The sequence below is a fragment of the Chanos chanos genome, chromosome 8 (genome assembly GCF_902362185.1).
Source record: "Chanos chanos chromosome 8, fChaCha1.1, whole genome shotgun sequence".
Lineage (NCBI taxonomy): Eukaryota > Metazoa > Chordata > Actinopteri > Gonorynchiformes > Chanidae > Chanos > Chanos chanos.
The window spans coordinates 46485409-46507537 of NC_044502.1; the positions used below are offsets into that span (position 1 = coordinate 46485409).

The window sequence follows — 22129 nt, forward strand, 5'->3', positions numbered from 1 at the left end:
TCCCCCTCACACACACACACACACACACAAAAACACACAAATACACAAATTCACTTTCTATTTCCTCAACACTGTCTGCTGGTTGTTTCACTTTGGGGAGAAATCACATTTCCTCCCTGGCCTTGTCCAGGCATTAGCATATCAGCAGTAGCCTACCCTGAGAAACACTAACCAACCATAATAAAATCATTTAAAGAAGTGTTTATTAAATTCTACCCTGAGAAATACTAACCAACCATAATAAAATAATTTAAAGAAATGTTTATGAAATTCTACCCTGAGAAATACTCGCCAAACATAATAAAATCATTCAAAGAAGTGTTTATTAAATTCTACCTTGAGCAATACTAACTAAACATACTAAAATCACTTAGAGAAGTGCTTATTAAATGATTTAGTCTACCTTAACCTTGCTCATCAGTCTAAGGCAGACCTCACAGCGATGCTGGACTTAAGAGATTGTTTATTAACTCTTTCTTTCCAAGACATGGAGCTGACATGTGTCCTTTCACAAACTCACAAGTGTTTTTTCACAAACTCACAAGTGTTTTTTCCCAAACCCACAAGTGTTTTTTCATCAACCCTCTCTTCTCCAGCTCCAGTCGTTTCTCTACCGCATCTGGTGTTTGCAAAATAAAAAATCATTTCAGAGTAACAAAGTTTGATTTAAGGATGACAGACATGCAGTTTGTCCCTTGCTGAGAAAATAAATTTTACACTGTCTAGCTATATGTCACAACTTTCACAGTGTTTTAAAACCAACACGTTGCACAGTTTTGTTTTGTTTTGTTTTGTTTTTTGTTGCATGCATTTGAGACAGAACAACAGCTCAACTCAATAACTCAAAAAGTCAAGTAAAAAAAATAATTATGCCTCATTACAAAGAATCCCTTTCTCTCATAGTAACTAAGCAGAATGCTACCCACAAAACAGTAACATGATTGGAAATGAGGGCACAGTTTTGGAGACGTTTCCTTGGACACAAGTAGCACCAGTTCATACAGTCATGGTTGGTTTAATTAGGGGGGTAATATATGTTGTATACGCTACTGATCACGCGGCCAGACGTGCTCCGCTGACTGCAATTTCAGTGGCTGGCTTCCCAAAGCTGGGTGTGAATGACTGTGATTACTGGCTTTGTGGAATTCCCGTATAGATCTCTGGGAGTTGATGTGTATGGTGGGCCAGAGGCAGTGGATATGGGGTCATGCTCCGTGTGTGTGTTTCTTTCCTTTACAGGCGTAGAAGACGGCATCATCTCTTTCCGGAAGAACAAAGCAATTTAGTCTTAATTCAGCCACAGAGACAGAGAGAGAGAAGAGGAAATGCCATTGGTGGAAACTAGTTCGTGATGAAAGATGCGTTTGATCAAGTCTCACCACTAAAAACCCATGAGAGAGAATGTGAGCTAGGCAGAAACCATAGTGATATCTGTCTGCCTGTCTGTCTGGCTGTCTGTCTGTCTGTGTATGTCGCTGGGTCTGGCTGATTGACACGGGGGGGCATGGATGTAACCCCCCATCTTCCCCCCCCCCCCCCCCCCCCCCACCTATCTCCCTTCCCCTGACCCAATCTTTGTCAAATCTAAACTTTTACGACCAATTTGTGGACAAGGGAACAGAACTCGCCTTGGCCTGCCAAGACAGGACTTAAAGAATAGAGCACATGCCAAAGTCAATTAAGGAAAACAAAACGAAAAAATCCAAACGCTAATCCAAAGGAGGATTAGAAAACAAAGAAAGTGAAATTCGGTGATGATACATCACTGTTCTCAAACGCTGGGTAACAGCAGGCAGCCAATAGGAGCCCAAAGGCACCTGGGATGAGTTTCCATGAGAACCAGCGTCTATTGATCCAGCGTGACGAACACGCTGTAAAACTCTCATCTGCATCCTATCAGCTTTTGGCATGTTTAAACCCAGCTGACGGTCTATCAAATCACAACACTCTTGTAAGAGTAGTTACATGATCTGTAAACTGTGAAATACTCTTTTTGTGATTGGAGCTCACTGTCTGTACTGTTACTGACCTAAGGACGCTGTCTGTGCTGTTACTGACCTAAGGATGCTGTCTGTACTGTTACTGACCTAAGGACGCTGTCTGTGCTGTTACTGACCTAAGGATGCTGTCTGTGCTGTTACTGACCTAAGGATGCTGTCTGTACTGTTACTGACCTAAGGACGCTGTCTGTGCTGTTACTGACCTAAGGATGCTGTCTGTACTGTTACTGACCTAAGGATGCTGTCTGTACTGTTACTGACCTAAGGACGCTGTCTGTACTGTTACTGACCTGAGGATGCTGTCTGAACTCTGCACTGGCTCTGACAACCTGAGACACACCCAACAAGGCTTATATTGGCCTGCCCCCCCCCCCCCCCACACACACACACACACTCACACAAAACACACACACACACACATACACACAACTCCAACTCCAACTCAAATTCATCCAGTTGTCTCAAACCTACCTAATTAATCGTTCATATGACATAATCATTAATCATTCATATGACAGTCATATGACAATTTGCTATCTTGAGCATGCTAATAGCCAAGTGTGGTTAGCAAAAATTTCTGTGTGCATGTGTGTGTGTTAGTGTGAGAACATTGTGCTGGGTCTGTGTCAGGGAGATCTCGTTGTGTTTGCGTGTGTGTGTGTGTGTGTGTGTGTTGTGTCTGGAGAACATTGTGCTGTGTCTGTCTGTCTTTGTGTGTCAGGGACATCTGCTTGTGTGTGTGTGTGTGTGTGTGTGTGTGTGTGCATGTGTGTGTGTGTGTGTGTGTGTGTGTGTGTTGTGTGTGTGTGTGTGCCTGTGTGCATGCGTGTGCGTGTGCGTGTGTGTGTGTGTGTGCGTGTGCACGCTCACGCGTGTGAGTGTGCGTGTGAGTGTGAGTGTGTGTGCGTGCATGTGAGTGTGTGCATGGGTGTGTGTGTGTGTGTGTGTAGTGTAAGTAGAACATTGTACTGGGTCTGTACTGGGTCTGTACTGTCTGTCTTTGTATGTGGGACATATGGTTTATTTAATAAATGTGATCCTTCCCCATCCAGAGAACTGGCTGATTGTGGTCAGATTTGAATATTTTGACAATATCTCTAAAAACATGTTGTGAATGTGAGAAACAGTGCTGGGAATTTGGGGAAAAGCTGTTTTGTTGGGATAAATTCCTGATATTCCTGATATCCCTGTGTAGGCATCACTTCATTTGTCTTTGTCGTTAAATTGGGGGGGGTGATTTATAATGGGACGGATGAAAGTGCCAGTTTGGAGCTTACTGGTTTGCCTTGACATCAACCAGTTGCTCCAGTTGTGCAGGAGCTTACTTAAAGGAAAACTGCCCCCACCCCCCTTCCTTTCAGACATAAGCCCTCACCTTCCCAATTTAGGGTCAAACCCTCATCGCATTTTGGCCTATATTTAACCCAAAATGACTTAATTGGGTCAAATCACCCAGTAAGTATGGAAGCACTCACATTTCAGTGGCTTTTCAGTTCTGTGTGGTCTAGACGGACACCCTGCCACAGAGGTTCTGGATGAACCACTCTGGTCTCAAAGTTGACACCTCACTTTGATAATGCCTAATACCACACACACACACACACACACACACACACACAGAGTCAACAACGAGCACATATACATGGTCAGACCTTCAAATGGAGAGAGAAGAAGGGAGAGAGAGAAGGAGATAGACAGACAGAAAGAGAGAGAGAGAGAGCTAGAGAGAGAATGCGACCATGTGCTGTAAACTAATGCTGTGGGAGAGATGAGATATCATCTGTGACTTTACTGACAAGAGTCAGTCTGATGTCTGTGAGTTATGTGTAATGGAAGAATCCTGACAGAGTTGAATAATGGCAGAGAGGGAGACAGAGGATTGAGTCGAGGGAAAGAGAGGATTGGGGGGGGGGTGGGGGGGGGGGGTCCATGTGTCTTTGTTTCAGTCAGTCCCCGACGGGCTAAACAATGAAACCATTTAAACAAATCACATACACATGTTTATAGATGAAAAGGACATGGCGACTCTGCTCTGGGAGTTTACTTTCTCTCACTCCCAGCTTCTCTCAGCAGCGCTGGCTGTCGTCACGTCAAACCGTTTAAGACGCGCACAAAGCTTAGCTGGGTTCGGCACGCCAGTCATGGTTTTTCTCTTACGGTCATAGTCTGTGACCAAATAACTGTGCATGTGTTTGCCATAATCTGTCTCCGCTTCTCCAGGTCTCCTGACCGTACCACACTGTTGTGAACCGAGCACTTGTCTTGTGTGGTAATCATTTGTGTTGGAAATCAAACCAGCCACCACTTCAAAATGTTTATAAACACTAAAGACACAGGGAATTCATGAGTCATCATAAAGTCTCCTCTGCTGCTCCTCTCCGGAGGCTCCGTGATGGTTCTCCGCTCTCCGCTCTCTGAGACTGGACATGGCTGTCGTCCGCAGTCGCTCCCTGAGACGCAAACCCCACTGCAAACACGACAGTTATGGATGGAAAAGTCTTATCCCATTTTTTTTCATTTCCAGTAAAGCCTAGACAGCTTGTACTGACATGGCTGTTTATTGGATTATTTTCAATTCCCCCTATCTCCTCTTCTCATTAAGACCACTTTTCATTTATAAATCAAATTTAGGGGTTTTTTTTTTTGGTTTTCTTTTTGGAGAGCTGGTAACAAAGCTGTCTTTCTGTTTCTTGGTGAAATTTGAATAACGTGCTATCGCTTTTTACCATCTGCTTGAGGTAACCGTCAGTTTTATGTCCGGAAATCAGTTTTATTTCTTTCCAGTAGGACAAGCAATCCTTAAATCTAGTCAGCCTGGACGAGAGCTGAGAGACACAGCACTCCTAAAACGCAGGATCTCTCTGCAGTTACCTGTTCCAAAATCACACACTGTAAAAAAAAAACAAAACAGTTCTGTCACTTGTCCTTTTGCCTTTTCATTTATTCATCAAAAGAACAAACACGCAATAATGTATTCAGTGTCTTGTTTGCTGGTTTAAAGCACAAAGCATTTGATGTATAGCACACATTACGTGATGCACTGCTTAAGTAGACATGCAGGACTCTTACATCACACACGCACACACACACACACACACACACACACACACGGCGTCCACATCTCAGGCCAGCTGCTGCCTTTGCACGCGTGTCGGCCGTGAGGAGCAGGGAACAGAACATACGTTAAGCCCATTGCCACTGCTGGGGAAGAGGCTGTGTAGGCAGCAGTGAGGTCCTTTAACGGTTCTGGCAGAGGCTGCTGTTACGTTTGCTGATTACACACTAATGTAAGCGTGCTTGGGAGAACGAGTCATGCTGCCCATATGTGCCGTTTCTTATGTGTGTGTGTGTGTGTGTGTGTGTTTATACAGTACCACAGGGAGCGGGACCACAGAAGAAAATGTGTGTGTGTGTATGTGTGTGAAGCACCGACAGAGAACAGAATTCCAGTGCACCCTTTCCATGACCCAAGATTCCCGAATGGAATTCTTATTCACCTATGCAGCGCTGGCGGAGGGAGGGAATGGTACCGCTGAGTCTCTAATGGCGTGTGATAGAGATTCTGTGGTTTACACAGTTAACCCAGCTCCCGCGGTGTCACCGCAAGCGTTTCAACACATTTGGCGTTGTGCTCTGTGGATGAACGAGTGAAACCTCCTTTTGTGTAGTCTAGAATGCTTTGAAGGGGTAACAGTTCAAAATAGGATTCAAGATGTTTCATTTCAGAATTTGCTTTTGACCACTGATGTAGCCAAAGGTTTACTTTTGAGGTTCACAGCGCTGGCGGAACATAGCCGTTATAATTAAGATAATTCTTTCTTTCTTTCTTTCTCTCTTTCTTTATGTGGACTGTTCGTACCCTCCAGCTTTGGAGCTACTGCATCTGATCTAGAGTTGTATGCTGAAAACACAGATGATCGTTGCCACGGCAACCCCTCCTTGATGCGCCGCGTTAAGGAGCCTGGTACTCATCTCCTCACAGGCCAGAGATGAGCTAATGGAACAGAAGCCAATTGTCCATGCTGTGCGGCGTAAAGCCAGTGTAACAGGACTGGCATTTCCCTCTCAGTGTGTAGTGAGCCTGTTATAGCACCGTAACAACAGAAAAAAACATACACACACCCAGTCACACTGCCTCACACTTCCCCAAACGGCTCTGGTGCACTGACATCTCTCACACGTAGCACACGCTAGTCATTCAGAAAGGACTCCACACAGTGCAAGGGCAACATTAAGCAAAAAAAAAAACCTCTTTATTTCTTTGGCACAGACACAAAAGTGCTTTATAACAATACTGCCCAAGTTGTGTTTCACTTAACTGCACAGTTCATATTCAGTCACTTGTCCTTTAATTTCTCTAAAATGCTAACACAGGCAGAGTGGCTAAAGTCTGTATCTAGTCTCAAAGGCACTGAGGGATTGAGATTACGCGAAAAAGACCCGACGTGCGTTTCACAGATTAATTACCTCGGTCAGGGCCGTCAGAATGTCGGAACCTCACTCACAGTACAGTTAACCAGTATAGAGGGCTGGCCACCAGTGATCACAGTACAGTGAACCAGTATAGAGGGCTGGCCACCAGTGACCAGAGTGTGTCCACCAGGACGATGGGCATGCTCTGAGCTCTGCTCCGGCCAGAGGCAGCGTGGCAAGTTTAGACCGTTTTAAAACAGTGGTGCTGAAGGTATTTGCTTTTTTTCTTTTTCTTTTCTTTTCTTTTTTTTTTTTTTTTTTTTGAAACAATACGTGAAGACCGTACTGGACACAGAGTTCTACTATTTTTGTGCTGATTTGTAAAGAATCTGTCCACTGTTGTAGTCCAAAAAATATGAAAATCAGTCATACAAATATCAAACCCAGGCTCTAGTACAGACCTCTATCAAAGAATACAACACTGAAAATACATTGGCAGGCTGAAAGCACAGTAAAGCATTCATCAAAATATAACAATTCAGATATAAAGGCTACAAACCACAGAATGATCATATAAATACGCTGGTTCTCGGTCTTCTGCTTCAATTTTTCAAATAAAACACAGGTTATTCACTCTTCTCTGTGAATTAATAACTTACCCCCTCATATTTGCATTCGTTTTGTTATTATTGCAGACACAAAACCCAGCTTCTTAATTTTCACATTTTTGGTCAGAAACATAAATCATTATCATAACAGTCAAAGGCACATTGCATTAACCTTTTACTTCATAAAAAAACCAAAAAAAAACAAAAACAAAGAGAGAACGAAAATAAAGAATCTTTGGTGGCTAAGCAAAAATAAAAATGTCTGTATAAAAAAAAGGCACTAAAATACAATATGCAAAAATACAAAGTACAGCATGGCCAAAATGCTCAGACATTTCACCTTGGCTTTTTCACTCTAAACATGTAAATATATATATATTTATATATATATATAATCGTTACAAAATATCATAAATTATTTGAGATAAGAACGAGTCTAATTTGACTTCGTTCAAATCACGTACACAATGCAAACACGTCCACTGAGGTATTCGATTCTTCAAAAATGTCTTTTCAAGCATTTTACACATTGAGAGTTAGACAAAACAAATAAAACGAAAAAAAAAAAAAAGTGCATAGGAATTGAACTTAAATTAGTTCCAAGTATCAAAAATACTCAAAAAATACGAAGCTCTTTGGGTGGTTTTTCATTTGGTTTAATACCATAACATTAATAGTGTTATCATTAATACTTTTGTTCCCCGAAAGGAAAAAAAAAAAAAAATCTTTTGTGTTCAGTTCAGAGCAGCATTGTTGTCACTCTTCTGGCCGAAACAGGTCCAGGCACCTCCGACGGGGCTGACCGACAAGCAATACGAGACCTCTTCTTAATGTAAACGTTGAGAGAGTGGGGGGGGGGGGGCATCAAAAGTTCACACTACACATCGAGCACCATGTCGTACTGTTGCTCTTTCCTCCGCTTCCCACACTTAGTGATCAGGACGATGTACAAAGTCAAGAGCACGACCCAGTAGCTGGCATAAACTATTGCACCAATGATTAGGACGATCTTCTCCGTGCCTGGGATCGTGTTTCTGGTCTGTTGGATGATTGTGTAAATAATGCCGATGAAGAGGACTGTGAACCAAACCGATATGGGGATGAGCCCTATGAAGTTCACCACTATGGTCTTCCTCCCCGAAGTGCCCCAACCCGCTTTGTTTATCGTCGCTATGGCGAACATCTTCGCCGGCAACAGGCTGGACATGTAGAGGACGGAGTAGAAGGACATGAAGATCATGACGATGTTTCCGCGGAGACAGCTGGCGAAGGAGGACTTTATGAGGGCCACGGCTTGGACGATCAGCAGGAAAAGAAGAATGTTCCAAATCCTACCCTGGTAGAAGAGCTGGATCGCCGTGGCGATGAGGAAGAAGGGGAAGAAGCCGGTGATGACGGCCTCGTACGTCATCCACAGGTGGTGCTTGTGAAACCACATGGCGTTGTACAGCCACTCTCTGAAGTAGGACTTACTCCAGCGCGTCTGCTGGTTCAGCCAGCGCAGGTAGGTGATGGGCGTCTCCGTGAGGCATTTAGAGCGGGCAGTGTATTTAGTGGCATAGCCGAGGCTCAGAACACGGTTGGTGAGGTGTCTGTCGTCCCCAAAACTACAGTGGCTTCCCATGAAAGTCTGATTGTACCAGTCCTCCAGAAACTCGTGAAGGAGAGAGTTCCTGTACATCCCCAGTGGTCCGCTGATGCACTGCACGCAGCCGAAGTACGACTGACACGCTCTCTCAATGTTAAAGGCCATCCAGTACCGCACGCTACTCAGGAAGGAGATCCACGATTCATATTTGTTCAGAATCTGCAGGGAGAAAATCACAGGGGTGCAATTCACAGATTTGTCATTACCGACATTAACGTTAAAAACATGTGTTTGGATGTAAAGGAGCTCCACACGCTGGACCACTGAACAGTCTTCTAGGGTGTTTTCACACTTAGAATTCGTTTGTTCTGGTCTGAATGAATCGGTGAGTTTGTAAACTTGGAGCGTTTTCCCCCTTGGTTTGGTTTCTTTTCAAACGGAAACAAATCCAAGCGAACAAAAATGCATCACTACATACCACGTGCGATCGTTCATTCCGTTTATTGGTCAGATGTGTCTGGGGGGGGGGGGGGCAGGACAGTAAATACAGGAAGAAGGTCCTGTGTTCTGGACCAGAGCATATTTTTGTGAGAGAAACATTGCTATGCAATTTAACATGGAGCAACAGCAGAGTTGGCATATGCTCATAACCGTGGTAATTATCTGGGCAATAAACCAGGCAAAACTATACCAGCACAATGCCAAATGCACTTCAAAGAAACGTCTTGAAAATACTGTACTGCTTCACACTTTGCAAAGAAGACATGCCCTTTAGCTCAGACTTGCGGAGTACACCTGGTAGCTGGTTCGGATCGAGGTCAGATCACGTTTGGGACCGGACCGAAACCACCTGCTCTCAAGGGTCTCGGTGCGGTTGTTTCAGTCCGCACCCGAGTGTGATTTCTGTGTTCACACCTGCCCAAATGAATCGCACCAAGGGGGAAAACTAACCAGAGTCTGATTTAACCAGACTAAAAAAACGCAGGTGTGACAACACCCTTAAAGAAACCCTGTTCAAATGCTACAGTCTCTGGCCTTACATTTAGTTACATTCACTGTGCTGATAGACAGAATCAGAGATAGTTTGTGTGTATATTTGTTGATAAAATTCATTTTTGCAAACTGAGTTGCAAAAGATAGAAACATATTTTTGCTATGAGTGTGCTACACTGAACTTCCTCTGTTCCCAAAACAACAATTATTACTATCAGTCTGCAGTTTGGCAACAAAAAACAGTTTTAAAAAAATCTCAAACACTGTTTATCCTTAAGGATTTCAAATAGATATCCAGACAGATGGACACTGGGATTAAAGCGCTCAGTGAATGATATGTCTACTGGTGAAGAGAGTTTCTGTGAAAGTCCAGTGATTAGTTCAGCGATTAGTTCAGTGATTAGTTCAGTGATTAGCATTTACCTGGACATCTCCGCCGACTCCCCCCACCATGGGGTCTTCCTCCAGAACTTTGACCATTTCCACTGAGCAGGCTGGGTCTAGCATAGTGTCTGAATCACACACCTAAAGGCACAGAGTACAGTCAGCATTCAGTAACACGACATGACAGGGCATAACACACACACACACACCCACACACACTAACACACACACACACACACCTTTAATCTTCCTTACTCTGCCCTCTCAGCCCTTGATCTCTAATCAATATGTCCAGCATTCCAACGCATTCTGCTCTACAACTGTCAGTGATCTCATTCCTTAATGGGAAAATCCTGTGTAGTCCTGGAAAACCAGGCCCTCCATTCAATGGGAAGAAAACAGATGTTGATTTGTTTTGAGACGAGAACTCAGCATTTTTCATTTCAGGTATAGTCCAGATACAGTAGGGTGTAGAAAGTCATGATGGACTGTTTGTGGAGATCTGAGCATAGATCTGAAGTCTTAGATGTTCCACTGAACAGATGTCACACCAGCATTGTGATTAGGGTGATTGTTGTGGTTAGCCAAAGGTTAACCAAGTTCATTCTGGGACATTTAACCGTCCTGATGTACTAAGGGCAATTTCAAAGTGTTTTTTAAAATCCTGGGGTCTTGAAAAGACACGTGTTTAAGTGCAAAATTTTAGCCTTTCACTTTTGATAGTCTTGAATACTTTCATGTTTTAAACAGTTCCCTCTTTGTCCTGTAAGAATAGGGCTGTTCTCATGCTGTAATTTGGGATGATTTTATCAGGTCACTGGGTACAGTTAGGGCAAAACACGAAGGCACACAAGGACACTTGTATCAAACTGCTGGCGGGTTTGGAGAGGGAAAGGGGTGAACTGCTACCCCACCTCTCAGCTCTGAACAAATCAGAACCTTTCACAGAACACTGTAATCGGCATATGGTTCTCTTCACCTTTTCATCAATATCATTTAACTGAATGAATAAAGAAGCTTAAAGTTATTGGAAAAGGTCCCCTCAGGTTTGTGTTTTCTCACAGAGACGAACAGAGAGGCATGGGAACGACTCGACAGTCGTGTTAGCGTTCATTCATCTTTGTGATTACACATGATCTCAGAATGGTTTACTCATGGTTTACACAACATCCCCTCAGTGCTCTTCAGAATACTGCTAACAGAGGATGTCTCTCCTTATTGGGTGGTCTGAGAATTGGAGAGATGTTTGGGATGATCTCAGGGTTGTCTGGACATTGAAGTGCCAAGAAACCAACTTAACATCTAACCTTAGATAAGTCTAATACAATCTCAGAAGGGGTTTTCTCGAAAGATTTTTCACCTGAGCCCTTTCGTTTTATTTCATTCGTTTTATCAGTCTATTAAAAGACAGAACTGCGCTGGCACCGCTTTAGCAATGCCGGCTATGGCTCAGCTGCCCAGACACCAACTGTGGTCCTCCAATCAGATCAGTCCCAAGGCCTTCAGATGGATGATCATTGGTTTTATGAACACACATCATGATCTTTATAGATCAATAACAAAAGGTTACTCACGTAACGGCACACAGCTTGAAAAGTTTAGGAAAACTTCAGAGTGAGGTCACAGGCCGATAAACTCCACATAGCATACGCTGGGTTTACATCTCTCTCGCGTTCTCTCTCTCTCTCTCTATCCCTCTCACTCTCTATCCCTCTCACTCTCTCGCTTTCTCTCTCTTTATCTCTCCTTTTCTCTCTCTAACTCTCTCGCTTGCCCGCCAACTCTCTCTAACTCTCTCCCTCCTTCACAGATGTTGCCGTTGTTTCATTATTCACTAGAATGTTATGTCTTGCTTTTAACCTTACACATGAAGAATGTGCCCAATGAGATAGCGTGTGTGATATTTTAGAGACGCGGTGACATATTATTGGCTGGCGGTCACATGACACACAGGTTGCCTAAGGACAGTTAGAACTGTTAGGTTGTAGAGACATGGTTTCGTGAGGGAGGAAAGGTGGGTTTGGTGTCCAATGTGAGTTTCTGGAGGACTAACTGCTCTGTCTGTCTCAGGGGGTTATTAGTGATATTTAGATGGCCCTTAGGAAATCATTTGTCACTAATGGGCGTCTGAGCCAGTAATACTGACAGATCGCTAGCGGATTGATTTTAGTAAAGGATTTCTGGAGATTTAGCTAGTCTTTCATTCACTCCCTCTTTCAGCTAACGAGTACTGGCCTCAGGCTATGATCTCCTTCTCTCCAGATCCGTGCGAGACCTCACGTCACTCATGCTGAGACACACACACACACACCACAAATGAAACCTCACACTGCGAAACAGCACCAAGTCAGGGAGCTAAGACAGCCGGCATAGATGGGAGATAAGCTAAAATTGAATTACGACCCTCGACTGTGAACAGAGGTGAGAGATTTCATTGAAACCAGGTGTTTTCTGTGTAAAATTACCCCGTTTGTACAGCCTCCCAAGAGGTACGCGCATGATTACCTGCGTTTAAAAGCTATGAGCTCGTTTTTCAGAAACGCTCTGTCCTCCGTTCATGTGCCTCGTTCCCCCTGCTTAGCGATTTTACTCTCTTGCTTATGTCAAGCACTCTCGTAAGGAGCAGATGTTTGCATCAATAAAGAGGGTCTCCATGGATACGGCTAACTTCTGTTGTGTCTGCTGAACAAAATTTGCCACTGTATCCAGAAAGGCAGACACAAATGGATTAATGTACAGTCCTTTTTTTCGCCCCCTTACATAATCAGACGAGCGGCTTTGTTTAATTCAGACACAAATTGCTTTTCTTTTCTTTTTTTTTTCTTTTTCTTTTTGGCTTGATAAAAGAACTGAAGAGCTGAGCATACAGATGCAGGAGAGAGGAGACACTCCTACACTTCCAAAACTCCGAGCTCATCGCTCAGGAACACATCTGTATGACATCATCAGTCTGCTCCCCATTAGGTCATTAGTCTGAGCCAGACTGTAGACTGTATTCATTGTGTGTTAGGGTTTGGGTTAAGGTTAAGGTTTGGCTTAAGGTTTGCTGAGCATTTGAAGTTCTGGATTTAAATCTCTGAACATGTACGGCTTACAGATATTCATGTTGCTTGATGGTAGACTGTTTGTGTAAGACTGGAGCATAGTGCTAGACAGGACTATAAAACTGAAGTAACTGACTTAACAACAAGATCATTTGCAATTAGACAAAGGGAATATTGTTTGAAATATTGTTTCAATGAAGTCACAAAGTCTCACATGAACAGCGTCAGTGTTAAATCAGACAGTTACATCCCTTACACACACACACACACACACACACACAAGCCCAGCCGTCATATTAACAGGCACAAAAGGCTCTTTGTGGTCCTGTCTCTCCACTCATGTCTGTTGGCACTGGCCTGACGCTGCCTCACTCACCTGCACGTAATCCACACTCCTGCCCAGGGCCTTAAAGGCCGTGTACATGACCTCTCTCTTCCCTCCCCACTTCTGCATGATGCACACACACTTGTTGGTGAGGACCAGGCGGGAGACGCGCTGCAGGCTCTCCGCGTACGACTCCTCGCTCTCCTCCGGCCCCCGCTGGTGGTAGTTACTCCTCCACACGTAGGTGACGGCCTTGTCGCGACCCATGATCTCCCGGAATATCTCCATCATGTACATGTCGTCCTCGCCGTTGCCGTCGATGACCATGACCACTTTGATGCCGGGATAGGTCAGCCGCTTCACCGAGATCAGACACTTGCGCAGGTAGTTAGGGTCCTCCTGGTACGCGGCGATGCAGAGGGCGAGGGACTTGTTGAGTTTGATGGGCGTTTCCAGAGAGCGTCTCATGTTCCTGTGTTCGAGCAGAGCGAACAGGCTCTGTATGATCAGGTGGACGACTAAAATGGCTCCGTAAAGGCCGAAGGACAGGTAGTTCCCCGTGGTCGTAAAGAACTGGTACCCCATGATGTACGCGGTGGAGATCCCCACCAACAGTGAGACTCCAAACAGTGTTGTCCCAAAAATCCTCAGGTAGGTGATGACCTTGTCACATCTCATCTGGAAACGACAATGACAACGACAACAACGACAACAAAACAAAACAACGTTACAGTCAGAATAGCGACCCAACAGCCAGCAGTTTCAAACAGACACATGCACAGACAGAAACAGACACACGTAATGGAGACACACGGACAGACAGATACAGACACATGTAATGGAGACACATGGACAGACAGATATGAGGACATATAGTGGAGACACATGGACAGACAGATATGAGGACATATAGTGGAGACACATGCACAGACAGAAACAGACACACGTAATGGAGACACATGGACAGACAGATACAGACACACGTAATGGAGACACATGGACAGACAGATACAGGGACATATAGTGGAGACACATGGACAGACAGATACAGGGACATATAGTGAAGACACATGGACAGACAGATACAGGGACATATAGTGGAGACACATGGACAGACAGATACGGGGACATATAGTGGAGACACATGGACAGACAGATATGGGGACATATAGTGGAGACACATGGACAGACAGATACAGGGACATATAGTGGAGACACATGGACAGACAGATACAGGGACATATAGTGGAGACACATGGACAGACAGATACGGGGACATATAGTGGAGACACATGGACAGACAGATATGGGGACATATAGTGGAGACACATGGACAGACAGATACAGGGACATATAGTGGAGACACATGGACAGACAGATACGGGGACATATAGTGGAGACACACGGACAGACAGATATGGGGACATATAGTGGAGACACATGGACAGACAGATACGGGGACATATAGTGGAGACACATGGACAGACAGATACAGGGACATATAGTGGAGACACATGGACAGACAGATACGGGGACATATAGTGGAGACACATGGACAGACAGATATGGGGAAAGATAGTGGAGACACATGGACAGACAGATACAGGGACATATAGTGGAGACACATGGACAGACAGATATGGGGAAAGATAGTGGAGACATTGGCTTTGAATGAGAGGAGGTCAACTGGATGTACAAAGGAAAATTATTGTGATTTTAATTATAGCAGTCCCCTGGACCACTGGATTCATCAGTGTGTGTCAGTGTGTAGCAGACATTTCATTTTAAACACTCATGGCAAGCAGCAAGAGCAGGGTTGGACAGCAATTTATTTCTTCCTTTTGTCTCTCCTTCCCTCCCCCTCCTCTCTCTCTCTCTCTCTCCTCTCTCTCTCTCTCTCTCTCTCTCTCTCTCTCTCTCTCTCCCCCTCTCTCTCTCTCACTAGGGTGAGTGGCCATTTGTTCCAACTCTCTTCACTAATGCTCTTTCTCCATCTGCTTGGCAGACACGAGCGCTGAGCTCCACCCTCTGATGTCATCTGTTTATATCTCCGTGGGAAGAGGTGAACAGTGAAAATTTGGGATTGTTCAAGAAGGAGCCTCTTAAAAAGATCCTGTATCCTACTGCTTAAGATGATCACTTATGCTAATGACTTGCCATAAAACTCTCATCTTCTCTCTCTCTCTCTCTCTCTCTCTCTCTCTCTCTTTCTCTGACTCGTCTGCAAACTGAAGGATCTGTCTGAAAAAGTGAAGTGTTTTGTTTGGTGTGGGTTGCGAGTGTGAGTGAGTGTAAGAGCCAAATTGGCGTGTGTCATGGTCTATAACGTCAGCTCCACTTTTACAAGTGCTCTGATGTTCCAAACCACACCTTACACACACACACACACACACACACACACACACACACACACATACACACACACACACGTGCAGGACCGCTGGATCAAATGGAGCATGTGAACCTTATGTTGGAATACTTAAACCTGCATCAAATACATATCTAGTCCCAATACTCGTGAACTGTTCTTTTCTGCATGTCTTTGTGCCCCTGAACTCAGATCTGAATGAAGTGGAGCATGGAAACCATTGTGACCCAAACTCTGGATGAAATTCAAAGCAAATTTCCTCAGAGTTGCACTGGTCCAGTCAGTTTTACTACATCCTCGCAGAAAACAAAAGAAGGACCCTCGACACAAAAAAAAAAACAAAAACAAAAAAAAACAGAACAAGGCCAAAGTTCAAATAGTCCAGTCACACATTTAGGTTCTGGCCTGTAAAATGCCCAGTACTGATCTTTCCAGCGGTTTGGGCCATGCTCTCATTTCCCTGGGGAAATTCAATTTGAAAGACAAAGTTCACTCAGAGGTGTGAATCGTGCTGAGATGGCAAATGGTGGTGTGGGTGGACGGAGGGGGACAGAGACTAAGCCAGCGTGTAAGTGATCTGCACAGAGACGCTGTCCCAGCGGTTTGAGGTCATCTCTTCACGTTTGCCCAGCTCAATATGCTGTCTATACTGCTGCACAGATGGAGATTTAACACTGCACGCTTGTTTACTGGGTGGTGCTCTCCTCTCTCTGGGTTGAGATAACCCTTTGATTCTGGGAAAAGATGGTAACGTAATGCTCGGAACGTGTGTGTGTGTGTGTGTGTGTGTGTGTGTGTGTGTCAGAGACAGACTTCAAGAAAAACTGAAAGAGAGAGTGTAAGTGAACAGTGTGTGTGTATGTCTGTGTGTGTGTTTGTGTGTGTGTGTGTGAGAGAGAGAGAGAGAGAGAGAGTGAGAGAGAGAGAGAGAGAGAGAGAGAAAGCCTTAACCCCAGATATCCAATCGACTGCCTCATTGCTCCACAGACAGGTCTGATTTTCCGTCTGTGCCACCTTGGGAAATGCTAGAGTGTGTGTCTTATGTAAGAGTCGTATATTTATGCTGTTGACTGAGTGTACATGCTCGCAGCGTGGTTCTCCCGGCAGAGCTGGCGGGGTTCCAGCGGCGGAGTGGGGCTGGGAGAACAGGCCTGAGAGAGGAGGTCTGGGGAGTGCTTGGGGAGGTCTGGAGCATTGAATCATACTCTGCAGGGAAAACTCTTACTCAGTATTTTTGACGGCGGATGAAATATCACTCTGCAGCTTGAGTAAATTGTTAGAGCTTCCACACACAAAAAAAAAACTCTTAAGAGCTTTCACACAGCCAAACTGAAAGACAATCGCCGAATGAATCGAATGTGGTTTTCTGCAAATAAATGAAGGCTTCTGGAGATGAGAGGGCACACAAATGTTGGTTGACATTTGATCGTGTCTTCATGTTCTTGTACCACAGGCCTGTACTAATTGCATGAAGGAACATGGTCGTTTAGGGAGTACTGCTCACAGTGCAGTGCAGTCTGACGGTGAGTACAGAGGAAGAAAAGCCTAACCCTAAAACCCTAACCCTGTGTTTTAGTTTAGTGGCCGAACGCACAGAGTTAGTTAAGAGTCTCCTTAGGCCTGTGCTGCATTTGAAACACATTAGCAAACGGCTGGCCCTCCAGATGGCCATTAGGGAAGAGCAGGAAATCCGCGGCTCATAGCAGCGCCGCTCATCTCGGGGGCTGGGGGGTGGGGGGGTTACAGGAAGGTGGAGGGGAATCCTTGTTTCACTGACGTGATTATTCAGCAGAAACAGGCCCTTGTATGTGTGCATATGTGTTTGTGTGCGTGTGCGTGTGCGTGTGCGTGCGCGTGTGCGTGTGCATGTGCGTGTATGTGAAAGAGAGAGAATGTTCGTGTGTGGAAGTATGTTGTGTAATGTGAATGATTAGTCAGTGTTTATCATCTGTTCCTTTTTATTTCTTGAGAAAATTCAACAACAAAGCTGCACAGCTGTACAACACAAATGATAAAAGTAGTTTTTCAAAGTAATGTCTTTGATCCCTTAGCTTAAACATAAATGACTGAATCCTTGTTGAAATAAAAGATATATGTAGGTAAACTGACTCAATGCAGAACTAAAGAGGCGTTTGATCAGAGAGCCTGGCGCAGCTTCATACGTAATCAAACTTTCTGACTGACAGACTCAGAGACGAGATCTACTCATGGTTACCCAAAGGTTACCAGGCGGATGGATCAGCCTCTGTATCACCGGGACGATAAAACTGTCACAAAGACGAAGTCTCTCCTTGTCACCAGAACGTGACCTTGTGTCACTGCCTTTATGGCACAAAGTCACAGTGCCTCTGCTTGCACTGAGGGCTCCGAAGCCCAGTTAACAGGGAAGAGATCCTCACATCCTAAGCCGCCTCTATCTTCTCCTTCTCCTGGGTGGGCAATGCCGCGCTCCGGGCTGGGAGAGGGAGGAGCAGAACGCTGTCTGGAAATCTGGGTGGTGTCGGTGGCGAGTTGCCACGGCGCCTCCAGATCGCTCCGACCGCCGACACTCACACGCATCCGTCCGTTTTGCTCCTGTGCTGTGGCGCTCGCGTCAGGCTGGTTTACAGACCGACTCAGCCCCTCTTCCTGCCCTGCCTCCCAGCCTGCAGCATTCCCTAACGCCGAGCACTCCCCCTGAGCCCTAATGGACAACAGGCTCAGAGTGCTTCCTCTGGAAACCGGTCCTCAGTCCTTTACGCCAAGTACTAAAGAGCGAACGCATTACACCGAGGTGAGCGCAATCGGAGAAGACCACAGAGATCGGCATAAGCCTGACTACAAAAGGAGTCATTGGCGTACTGGCCGTCGTTGGGCTATTGGATGTTTGTGTGAAGTCAGATGAGCCCTCTCTAAATGAGTATGGCTGAGAACATGACTGAGGTCACGGCCAGCCAACCTCAGACCGCAGCCTGGTTAGCAGCGTCACGGCCACACACTGTGATCAGACGCTGTGATCAAACACATGCACTGCTTACTGTTCACTGTGAGAATAAGATCCACTGATTATGTCTGAGCAGCTTCTCATGTTTGAAAGAAGAACTGAAGTGTGTTACTCTTTTTGTTTGACGTAAGAGAATTGTTTGGTTTATGAATTTAAACAGTAAGTTTCACAATGAGAAAAAAAAAGAAAACTGTGGTACAAGACACTGCTTTACATTTTCACAGTTTAATATTTTTTCTTAAAAAAGCTATAAGAGGAGAGGTTAAGGGTTTAAAAGACAGAAGAGCAGAAAAAGTGGAGCATTAGACTGTTTTGGGGGGGGAACAGCTCTGGGATACTGTGGGTTAATTACTTGTGCCCATCGCTGAGTTGTTGTTTTTGAGTCTCAGATTTGGATGCTTCATTGAACATGTGAATGTCTCAAGAGTGAGAAAGGACCTCTCAGTCACGTGGTCCTCTTTATATGGAGCTGTAAAACATATTTTGTCGCTTGTGACTCTGATCCTGTTAATTATGTGTAAGTACAATCACTTCTTTGAGAGTGCTTTCTCTCTCTATTTCAAAATAAGATATAACACTCCTTCTTTGGCGCTGGTGTGCAACGAAATTATTTGTAATTTCATCTGTTGCCATGATAAACAGTTGTATTTGGGAGGTGGGCTTCTGTCAGATTAAATAAAAAAAACATGACGCATCATACAGATTGCGTCACGCCGATAATAATTTACGCGTGGTCCGGACCAGCGCGCTCAACAGAGGCTCCAGTTCCTACCATGTCATTGGTTAGTGAGCCCGCAAAATCATTACGTGCGATGACGTTATGGGCTTTTATTAGGAGGGCATTCCTTTCGGCCCAATGTGAGCATGCCCAAAATATTCAAAATGTTTATAGCTTTGGACTGACTTTTTAACTCCAAAAGTAAAAACTGCCGCAGCAGCCTGTACACGACGCGGCAGATTTAGATACTCCCATCTAGAAGGCAGAGCATTACATCTTACTCACACAAGTCGCGCTAGGGAAGACCCCACGTGTCATTACGAAGAGAAAGTTGTGTCAGTCGGAGTCTGACCCTCCAAATTTTGTAACAGTTGGTAAATTGCATTAAAACGTACCGTTAAGTTCCACCCGTTCAAAATCACACGAGCTATATCTGTCTGTATGTCAAAACGCTGCGCAGGAGGACATCAGCTCGCGCGTAACATCCTCTTTTCATCTAAGCCTCACGCACACACCCCCTCTCCCCGTGTCTTCTGTTCTCCGCGTTCCCCGACGCTATATGTCTTTGTGCCTCACTGCTTACAACTCACCGCCTTCACTGCTTTATGTCGGAATGAGTTTTCTGCAATCTGTAAAAACCTAAATAACGTTACCAGGTATGCCAGCTAACTCTATCAAAAGTATTGGTTTAGTGATCCATTCATTTCCTCAGATGGAAGTAGGCTATTCGTACCCAAGAATTTCCCCCTGTTCAACGTACAATCTCGGTAACATGACAACAGCTGAAATATACGTCTTTTGGGGAAACTGTATCAAAAGTTACGGTCTTATTTCAAATTTGTGGGAATAAATGATTCGTACCTTGAAGCAGCTATGTGGAGATGTCCTGTTCTTGTTCTCAGGATGCAGTCAGGCGAGGCTTGCAGCGCTGAAGTTGTCCAAAACTTCTCAGAAAAGTTTCTCGGGAAAATTTAGAGTAAATCTTCATGGATCTTCTCTAAACTCCCCTCTGTGAAAAGTCTGTGCAATTTCCACATTTTCCATGCAAACCATGAAGGCATTCAAGTTTTTTCTTCCTCCAGTATATAATACTTATGGTATAATTGGCGCATCTTTTTGATGTACACATATTGGTAGCATCATCTTGTCAGTCATTTTGGTGTTGTCATTCAACATATGAAAAAGGCACAAAAAATAAAGTTATCCAACTGTAGTCAGTGTTGGTGACAAGAGTACTTAATTAAAGATTTTTTTTCCCCCACGCGTGTAGGTAAGGTTAAAAATGTGGATTGTCACGCCACTCTATTTGTTCTACCTTTTCTGCGTCTAATTTCTTCCAGACGCTTCAGGTTTATGCTTCCTGTAGCTCCTACATTTGTAAGACTCCTTTAACCGGGCAGAGGTCCTGGACTTGTTTTAATATGGGGGGAAGGATAGAGGGATGAGGAGGAGCAAAGTTCCTTAAAAAAACTGTTACCCACTCAAACTTCCGAAACGGGGGTGGGTTGAGCGCATTTGTCAATTAAACTCACGTTGGTTGTACAAAATACTTTTACACATAATCCGAGTTTAAATAATGCTTCGTCGCGCAGCATTACCAGAGACCACTGGTACATTTACTTTCTCAGTGAATGGTTTCATAAAAAAAAAAGTTGTTTAGTTTTACTTGTAAACTTTAGAAAGTTAGCATTGATAAGATTAATGTTAAATACTTAATGGAGACTCTCTTATACGTGTGAAATGAATTATTGTGACCAAAATTTTGTTGTTTTTAACTTTTTTCTTTTGCTTTTTGTTTTTTGTTGTTGTTGTTGTTTTCCTTCTTTTTGGTTTTTAATCCAGTGCAACAAAGATAGTTCACTATTACCTAAATCACTTTGATAGTGCCGAAATGGCAGCTATACACATATTTACCAGCAGGGTGCGCCACATAATTTCGAATCTATTGCCAGCTGCACAGGCGACGCAGTTTCCCAGTGTTGCATTCAGAGAGACAATAAGGGGATTTTTCCAAAAGATCACTGAGAAGAAGCGTCTTCAACTCACGCTCCAGCATATTTGAATCAATATACGTTTTTTGTGTGTAATGATTAGAGACTTTAAAAAGGAATATTAAATTCTTTAAGTGTCCAGTTGACACCTTTTGACCAAACTATGTCATACTGGAAAACATCATTTGCAGAACATTCATGTGGTGAATGAAGATTATACATTGAATGGCAAATGAAACACATCTAATCAAACTCCATTAAATAGTAACAGGAGGCAGGCTACTTGTTTACAGTGTCACTTGTTTGAAGCATGTGTCTGTTAAGTTCAGAGGACGTATCCTGCTCCCCTGGGAAAGTGATGCGGCCCAGTTTGGCTGTTTAAGCAATGGGCCATGAATGAGGAGCCCTGCCCTCTTATGTGTTAATTTGGCTCCCTGTTTATTTAAACTGGGAAATGCAATGACAGAGTGAGAGAGTTTGAGAGAGAATGACTATCCTGTGGTTTTGGGGGTGGGGGGTGGGGTGTAGGGGGGAGTAGTTCTGTCCAGGTCTGGAGATTAGACTCACTGCTCCCAGCCCAGGGAGGCGAAGAGAACACGGAGCTTCTGTCCTCCTCCAACGGCCCAGGGAGCTCCTGAGACCTGTGAGGTCCAGCCAGTGATGAGGATTCAGCATTCTCTTTCTCTCTCTCTCTCTCTCTCTCTCTCTGTCTCT

The 22129-nt window shown here is 44.4% G+C and overlaps 1 protein-coding gene across 1 annotated transcript; it reads right to left on the minus strand.

Moving 5' to 3' along the window:
* Positions 1-7898: 7898 nt before the first annotated feature.
* Positions 7899-14033, minus strand: has2 (hyaluronan synthase 2). The gene is made up of 3 exons (XM_030782676.1): positions 13407-14033; positions 10026-10127; positions 7899-8828 (listed from the first exon to the last, which is right to left on the minus strand). Exons 1-3 carry the CDS (start codon positions 14031-14033, stop codon positions 7899-7901), a joined length of 1659 nt encoding a protein of 552 aa, XP_030638536.1.
* Between the last annotated feature and the right edge of the window lie 8096 nt (positions 14034-22129).

Bases quoted from the DNA above. Each gene is read 5' to 3' on its own strand.
- has2 (XM_030782676.1), bottom strand. From the start codon at position 14,033: ATGAGATGTGACAAGGTCATCACCTACCTGAGGATTTTTGGGACAACA. The intron at 10,128-13,406 runs GTGAGTGAGGCA...CTGTGCCTTTAG, and splicing joins GGAGTGTGGATTACGTGCAG to GTGTGTGATTCAGACACTAT. The intron at 8,829-10,025 runs GTAAATGCTAAT...TTCTCCCTGCAG, and splicing joins GAGTCGGCGGAGATGTCCAG to ATTCTGAACAAATATGAATC.